General features: G+C 35.1%; 1 protein-coding gene across 1 annotated transcript; it reads left to right on the top strand.

Annotated features, from left to right (window-relative positions):
- The first annotated feature begins 239 nt into the window (after positions 1–239).
- On the top strand, positions 240–7,237 carry PDE135 (Xanthine/uracil permease family protein). The gene is made up of 15 exons (XM_012996264.2): positions 240–395; positions 531–755; positions 1,643–1,740; positions 1,832–2,008; positions 3,040–3,140; positions 3,272–3,347; positions 3,450–3,509; positions 4,378–4,562; positions 4,648–4,744; positions 4,841–4,927; positions 5,017–5,075; positions 5,754–5,845; positions 5,990–6,067; positions 6,149–6,309; positions 6,881–7,237. The coding sequence occupies exons 2-15, from the start codon at positions 605–607 to the stop codon at positions 7,097–7,099; spliced, it is 1,641 nt and encodes a 546-aa protein (XP_012851718.1). The 5' UTR covers positions 240–395; positions 531–604; the 3' UTR covers positions 7,100–7,237.
- Positions 7,238–8,689: the final 1,452 nt, after the last annotated feature.

The following is an 8,689-nucleotide window of genomic DNA, read 5'->3' as shown; positions in this document are numbered from 1 at the left end:
CTAATAATAATTAATCTCCCAGACCAAACAAAACCTAACATGTAAAAACACAAAAAAAAAAAAACACCATGAATGTAAGGACCTGTGAGTCCAAATATAGTAGATGCCACGGAGGGGTAAAACTGTGATAGAGACAGGACTGAAGGGGCATTTTCGGAACTCAAAAAACCTCGAAGTTCGTGGTCTCACGCGGCACCCACCACCCATGCGTTTATGTTCCTAGAAAGGGACAAAACCTTAACGTAATCAAACCTCCTTTCCCTCCTCTCTCTCTCTCTCTCTCTCTCATCAATCACTCGCGCTCACTGAAACCAAATCCAGCCTCGGTGTATCTACTTTCTTCCCTCTCATCATATATATGCAAGAAAAAAAAGAAGTGTACAGTGTAATAACTGGTGGGCATTTAATAACCATCTGACCCGTACAATAATATTATTTTATTTTATTTTTCTTTCTTATTTCTGTAATCTTTCTTTTTTGCAATTTTTATAAAAAGAAATTCCACCTTTTCAAGTAAATCAAGATTTCAGGTGTCGGTGATTCTTGGAATCCAGTTCTGGTGAAAAAAAACCCCATAATACTACAGTAACGACAGTGGGGAAAGATGGTGGAAACGGAGCATCACCACCACCACCACCAGGCGCCGCCGAATCTGGCGCCGCCGCCGCCGCTTGGTTCTGCTAGAGGAACTGTTTACCCACCCCAAGAGCAGCTCCTTCAGCTCCATTACTGCATCCACTCCAATCCTTCTTGGGGTTAGCACTCTGCTTTTTTTTTTCTTTAAAAAAATTAATTGATTTTTAAGCTCAATTACGCATGGTTTGTGATTTTTAGATATTTATGGGTTCGATTTGTAATTTAAGAAAATATTGAAAAATTAATAACTAATTTGTTGCGCCTGAAAAATACAGTCTTGTAAAATATCTAGCTTTTCCCAACTTGCATGTCTGTTTGAGTGGACTTTTAAGCAATTTATGAATTTTATATTTCTGGGTTCGATTTGTAACTTAAGAAAAGATCGAAAAAGAATTGAAGAAATATGTGCTAATTTATTGTGTCTGAAAATGATAGTCTTGTCCATCGGCAGTGGCGAAGCCAGGATTTTATCACTGGGTCCGAATATACATTAAAAAGTGAGATAGGTAAAAGAAAAACTTTTAGGACTTTTTTTTTAATTAATTTGAATTTGGGTGACTAAATTAGAAAAATTGAATGGCTTAAATAAATATAAAGGTATAATACAGTGGAAAGTTTTTTAATTGAGAGTGGAGTCGCCCCGATTCCGAGTTCCAATTCGGAACTTCCTTATCCAACTTGTTACACTCATTTTTTTTTGTTCTCTTTAATTAAAAATAATTAATTTTATTTTAAAGATAAAACTAAATTGTTAAAAATTATAGGAGCACAATACAAAAAAAAAAAAATTAAATATACATATATAGTAGTAAAGAAAATTAAAATTTGAGGGGGGCCATGGCCCCCTCTAGCCCTACACTGGCTTCCCCACTGCGTCATCGGCAAGCTTTTCCCACCAATTTCCTTGTGCATAAAATCGTAGAAAAAAATCATTTTTCGTTCCAAGATAATATTTTTACCCATGATAAATTCACCTATATTTAATTGTACATTTCGATTATTGCAGTGCAAACGGTTGTGCTAGCTTTCCAACACTACATCGTCATGCTCGGAACAACAGTTATGATCGCCTCTGTACTCGTACCTCGAATGGGTGGCGGCCCCGTAAGTTCATTTAGCAGAGCAATTATAGTAATTTATTACATGTTTTTTAAGGTAATCTAAACTTCGGAGAAAAAAAAAATCTTATATTCAGGGTGATAAAGCTCGGGTCATCCAATCATTGCTCTTTATGTCGGGAATAAATACACTTCTGCAGACATGGTTCGGCACGCGTCTTCCGACAGTGATGGGCCCGTCATTTGCTTACGTTATATCAGTATTGTCAATTATCAATGATTTATCCGACAGTGATTTCACGAACGAGCACGAGGTATATATATTCTTTAATTGTGTGCTGTATAGATTATAGTAATCGTGTAATAATTGCGAGGGAGTTGATATTTTTGTCTTGCACGTGTCGAAATATATTTTTTTTCTTTTCCTTGACGTATGATCTATCGTCTATGATCACCGTGCATCGAGCAATCATATTAAGTGTAGTTAAATACTTCTTATTCCGATACAGATAATCATATAGTACTAATGATCACTAATAATGATATTTACCAATAATGCTGTATTAGAAATAAATTGGAAATCGTATTTTAGGGTAAATAGCACTTAACCTCTCTATAGTTACAAGCTTTTGCAAATGACCCTCTTGTATTCGTAATATCAGCACATAACTCCCTTGTGGTTTATGGGGTAGCTTCTGTTAGTTTTTCCGTTAAACTTAAGCGCGTGTGTCCAACTTCAAGGGGGTTATCAGCAAAAATGAAAGGGACAAAAATGAAAGGGAAAATGAAAGCACAAGGGGTCATCTGCAAAAAAAAAAAAAAAAATGTTTGACACATGCAGTTAAGTTTGACGCAGTTAAGTTTGACGGAAAAACAAATGGAAACTACCCCATCAACCGCGCGGGGTTGCAGGGGGGGTTATGTGCTGATATTACAAGCACAAGGGGTCATCTGCCAAAACTTGTAACCACGGGGGAGTTAAGTGCTATTTACCCGTTATTGTAAGTTCACCTACGTTTTGATTTTGTCGTATCTAGGCCACCCTAAAAAAATCTGTAGATACTCGGGTTGCTTTTCTTTTATTTTTTTAATAATCGTTATAGCATAACTATAGAATCTCTAGTTCTTGTCCTAAAATGCTTTCAAGTTCAATGAATCTTGTCCTAAAATGCAGTACCGTCTTTTTAGCCTTGATAAATAATTCGTAATGTATCGGTGAATTGCAAATTTTGTTTAAGGTGCTGATTTAGTATTTCCCCTCCTCGATTCTCTTACTGATCAAGTGAATAAACTATGTACTGTTCTTTTTGTTATTACAAACTATATTATTCTTAAATCTTCGCAGAGATTCAGTCACACCATGAGAGCCATTCAAGGGTCGCTTATAATATCATCGTTTGTGAACATTATACTCGGTTACAGCAACGCCTGGGGAAACCTTACTAGGTAATATAAAATACCATTTTAGTATTTTTTTTCCGTCCGTCTTTTCTTGACGTCGCAACTTCAGGGCTAATTCCGTGATTTCTACACTGGTCCTTCCTTTTCTCTGTACTTAAAGTTTGTACATTTAACAGGTTCTTCAGCCCAGTGGTTTTAGTACCAGCTGTCTGTGTGGTGGGACTCGGCTTATTTTCGAGGGGATTCCCACAGGTAACGAAATTTTATTCATTAAATTTCGTCGATTAAGATCAATTATAAACATGAGAAACATTATTTGTATTTATATCTGTATTTTATCGTGTCGTCTTACAGCTCGGTAATTGTGTGGAAATTGGTCTACCAATGTTGATCCTCCTCGTCGTCTCTCAACAAGTAAGAAATCATCTTTATATCTATCTTTCAATACCTTTAAAAGAATATTTTTTGTGTTTCTTAACTTTTTATGACTATTATACCCCTACCGGTAAGTTGAAGTATGGATTCATTACCATGAAAGCATGGGTTTTCTGTTTCTTAACTTTTATGTGATATAACATATTAGGGTAAATTACGGCCACCCCTTAGATAAAGTCAAATTACACCAAAAAAAAAAAGAAAAAAAAACCCCTCATGTTTGGGTAATTACCACCCCTCAACTATAAATCTTCTTACACGTTCACTCTTGCGGTGTCAAATTTAACGGAATCTTCTAGATTATGATCATAAGATGCGTCTCTTGGCTTGTAACTATCAGATTGTGGTGCATTCACATTCAGAAACTGTATTTTTGCACAAAATGAGTACAAACATTCTACGGAATTTAGAAGATTCTACTGAATTTGACAACATAAGAGTGGACGTGTAAGAAGGTTCATAGTTGATGGGTAGTTGTAATTACCCTAACATGAGGGGTGTTTTCGTAATTTGACCCTACCTCATGGGGTGACCGTAATTTACCCTAACCTATTATTACCCGTGTTACTAAGTTCAATTGGATGGATTGACTATGGTTAGTTCGGTAAATGCAATTGATGTCACAATTAATGTAATTACATTATGCTCTCCGTCTTCATATCATCATGTCAACTTTGAATTTTTGGAATAATTCTGTATTGTTTAGATTTTTCATTAAATATTTGTAATGCTAATTTTGGTCGATTAAATTACGAAGCAATTTACTAAAATTATACGAATCACGTGGTATTGGCAACTAGTTTCTTCTAAATGAAGGGTACAGTAATAACCATGCAATGATGTGCAGTACTTGCAACACATACATCCAATCGCTCGGCCGATGCTCGAGAGATACGCTTTGCTTGTGTGCACTGCGCTCGTTTGGGCTTTCGCTGCAATTCTTACAGTTGCAGGTGCTTACAACAACGTCAAGCAACAAACCAAATTAAGCTGCCGAACCGATCGCTCTTTTCTCATGTCATCCGCTTCATGGTCTATATGTTTCCTCATTTTACGTGTTTCTTGATTTTCTTTTTTTTTTTTTTTTAATTTTATTTTATTATTATTATTATTATAGGATCAAGATTCCGTATCCATTTCAGTGGGGTACACCTATATTCAGAGCTAGCCATGTATTTGGGATGATGGGAGCTGCACTCGTTTCTTCTGCCGAGGTTAGTTCGTTTTTTTTCTCTACCTCTAAAATGACTATTATGCCCTTCTTGTCCTTTTTAAATTACGATTTTTTATTTGTTGTGTGTATTGTGTAGTCCACTGGAACATTTTATGCTGCTGCACGACTTGCGGGTGCTACTTCACCTCCGGGGCATGTGCTGAGCAGGAGCATCGGTCTGCAGGTCCGGAAAGTTCCGATCACGCTTCTTTTTTTTTAATATTATTTTTTTTTTGACACGTTTTTCTTTTGGAACAAAACGCTGTGTTTCAGGGTATAGGACAGCTGCTTGAAGGGATATTTGGTGCTGCTGCTGGTACTACTGCTTCCGTGTAAGAATCTAGTTTATCTTTTCATCTACTCCTGCAATTAGTGCTCGAAATTCAACGGATCGGAATTCGGAATTCGGAATTCAACTAGTAGTACTTTGGAAAAAAAGTCCATTTTTTTTCCCGGAAAAGGAAAACTAATTCCAATTATGTCCCAAAACAAATCGAAGAAATTCGAAACTGGAATGAAAGAACTTGTTCCAAATTGGAAATTTTCAGATCGGAATTAGACTAGTACTACTTTTGGAAAAAAAAGTCCATTTTTTTTCCGGAAATGGAAAGCTAACTCCAAAACAAATCAAAAGGATTGGAAACTGGAATGAAAAAAATCGTTCCAAATCGGAAATTTTATGATCGGAATTCCATTTTTTCAGAGTTACCTTTGATATAAAATACATAATAATATAGATATTCTAAAATGTTCGACATTTTTTTTTTGAAACTTTCGGAAATTAAGATCGGATCGAAGATCGGAACTTTCAAAATTTGAAATACAAAATATTGTTCCAAAAATAGGAAATATTCGGATCGGAATTGGCCGAATTCGGAAATTCCGTCCCAATTTCCACCCCTACATGCAGTAGTTTCATTCCAATTTCACTTTATACTGCCTCTACTGTAAAGTTAATTTCTTTATACAAAATACATATGTTGACTGGTCTTGGATCTTGATTTCTGCAGTGAAAACGTCGGCCTATTGGGACTAACTCGTGTCGGGAGCAGAAGAGTTGTTCAAATATCAACCGCTTTCATGATCTTTTTCTCCATATTCGGTTCGTCAACTCTATATATTCTTTTTTTTCTTTACTTGTTTCTTAATTGGTTGAGCTAAGAAACTTGGGAATAAAAACGGAAAAAAAATCGAAGAGGGAGAAAAGATACAACGGATTTCATAACCGAGAACTCTATCATTGCAGGTAAATTCGGAGCCTTTTTTGCATCGATTCCTCTGCCAATATTTGCCGCCATATACTGTATCTTATACGGTATTGTTGGTGAGTAATTCAACTCTTTTTTTTCGTTTTTTTTTTCTTCTTACACGAATGTCACTAGTTTCTCACTTTTTGTTCCGACAGCTGCTATCGGGATTTCGTTTATACAATTCACAAACAACAATTCGATGAGGAATATCTACATATTGGGCATCTCACTTTTCTTGGGTATTTCGATACCTCAATATTTCATCACGAACACCGACGGAGCTGGACATGGACCTGTCAGAACAAATGGGGGATGGGTAATAATAAATTATTTATGCATTTGTCTTCTTTCTACATTTCTTTTACGGCCAACCCCCTGAGTTATGGTCGAATTACGAAAACCCCCTCTTGTTTGGGTAATTACAGCCACTCCCCTCAACTGTGCATTATCTTACAAAAATACCCCGAAAATTTATGGATGTTAAATCGGTAACACCGAACCGAAATTTCCCAACATTTCATACTGTTTACCGAACTGAATATACGATTTGGTTCGATAAATAACCGAATTACATAAATTTTATGTAAAAATATTTAAAAGGACGGGGGTGGCTGTAATTACAGTTCGGTAAACAGTATGAAATGTTGGCGTATCAAAATTTCGGTTCGGTGTTACCGATTTAACATCCCTAAATTTACCTCTGGAGGGGTATTTTCGTAAGATAATACATAGTTGAGTGGGTGGCTGTAATTACCCAAACAAGAGCGGTTTTTTCGTAATTTGGCCATACCTCAAGGGGTGGCCGTAATTTGCCCTTTCTTTCATATAATAAAATGCAATTTTTTTATCTATTAAATACAATATTTTTTATTTATTTTTTTGTGCAGTTTAATGATATATTGAATACAATATTTTCGTCACCGCCTACCGTGGCGCTGACAGTGGGAACGATTCTGGACAATACACTTGAAGCCAGGCATACTGTCGAAGAACGAGGGCTACCATGGTTGATTCCGTTCCATCATCGAAAAGGAGATAGCAGAAACGAGGAATTTTACAGCTACCCTCTTAGAATTAACGAGTACATTCCGACTAGGTTTCTCTGATTATTAAATTATGCTTTGTATATTTCTCTTAGAGAGAGTTTCGAACATAATTTTAGTAAGGCGCTTAAAAAGAATGTATGGATGTGCATCAGTTTACAGCTTTGTATACTCGTCGAATAATAGAAGTATTCTTGTCAATGTCATGTTGTAAAATGTGATTTGAAGAGCTAGTCGATTGAGCTAACTTAAACTATAACTTATATAAGTCGGAATTATCGATACATTTTGATTTCTTCTTCTTTTCGGTACTCGTTTTTTATTTTCGTGTTATGCCCTGACCTACTACTCTTCACCGCTCCGATGACAACTTGCCGGTAGGGGTGGAAAGCGGAATGGAATTCCCGAATTATGTCAATTCCAATACGAAAATATCTGAACTTGGAATCGTTTTTTCATTGCGAATTGTTATGATTTCCGGTTTCCGATTTATTTTGAATTTATTTGGAACTGAATTGGAATGGTAAATAAAATTACTGGAAATTCCGATTTTTGATCCGATTTTAGTACCGAATATTTTTGTGGTTTTTTGAAATATATTATATGATTTTATGATATATTTTGTAATTCCATAATATAATTTGTTATATTTTATATGAAAAAATAAATACTGAAGGTTCAAGTAAATTAAAACTTTAGAAAATATTAATTTGTATCAGAAACTTTATGTTGAATTTTTCCTCATAAGAAAATCTATGCTTCAATTTGTTGTTTCTACATGTGTTTTTATTTATTGCGTTTTGTCGAACTCTCTTTTGGATTTTTCTGCAATTTTCTTTTACAAAATAGAAAAATATTGTCAAACATTCCATTATATTCCAATTTGGAATAAGAGATTATAAACTAATGTATCCCGAAATTCTGCCGATTCCGAGCCATTCCGTAATCGGAATGAATTTTTGCATTCCGATTTTTTGGAATAGAAATTGGAAGCCATTTTGTATTTCCAAACAATTTTGAAAATTTTCCGAGAAAATCATTTCCGATCTCCATTTCGTCCGACTTTCGCCCCTACCTGTCGGTGATGTCCCAAAGTGCTCAATTGATCAACCCGAAGGGTAGGATGCAAGTGGGAAGTGCTCGTGTGAGAGTGGGAAGAAAATGCACAAACAAGATAAATCTGAAACGGATAAAATCAAATGGGAAAAATGTATATCTTCCTTCATTCCTTCAGCTATTTATAGCATTACATATCATTAATGACCAACTCCTGCAATTAATACTAACAGACGTAACTTATGTAGCACAGACACGGCGAAACTCCGTTTTTCAAAAAGTTGGATACGAGAACATGGATGAAACGCATAAATAATAAAAATATAGGGGTGCATTCATAATTTCTGAAAAATATTATAATGTTTTCTTTTGAAGGAAAAAAAAACATTACAATATTTTTCAGATTACATTCTATAATGTTTAATATCATTCCAAATTACATTCTAGGCATATAAATTTATTTTAGTATGCAATTAACATTTACAAAAATATTAAAACACCACTAGAACTGAAAAGAAGCCATAATATTTAAGATTTTTTTAAGCGTATGCAATTCGAAGTTTTTATTTAAAATGAAATTTGGATTTATTTTGTGTG

This window comes from Erythranthe guttata, chromosome 3 (assembly GCF_056151865.1).
Source record: "Erythranthe guttata isolate IM_541 chromosome 3, IM_541, whole genome shotgun sequence".
NCBI classification, from domain to species: Eukaryota; Viridiplantae; Streptophyta; class Magnoliopsida; order Lamiales; family Phrymaceae; genus Erythranthe; species Erythranthe guttata.
Note: the sequence above shows the minus strand (reverse complement) of the source record. Positions and strands in the feature narration are given on the sequence as shown.

Bases quoted from the DNA above. Each gene is read 5' to 3' on its own strand.
- PDE135 (XM_012996264.2), top strand. From the start codon at position 605: ATGGTGGAAACGGAGCATCACCACCACCACCACCAGGCGCCGCCGAAT. The intron at 5,846-5,989 runs GTTCGTCAACTC...CTATCATTGCAG, and splicing joins GATCTTTTTCTCCATATTCG to GTAAATTCGGAGCCTTTTTT. The intron at 6,068-6,148 runs GTGAGTAATTCA...TTGTTCCGACAG, and splicing joins TATCTTATACGGTATTGTTG to CTGCTATCGGGATTTCGTTT.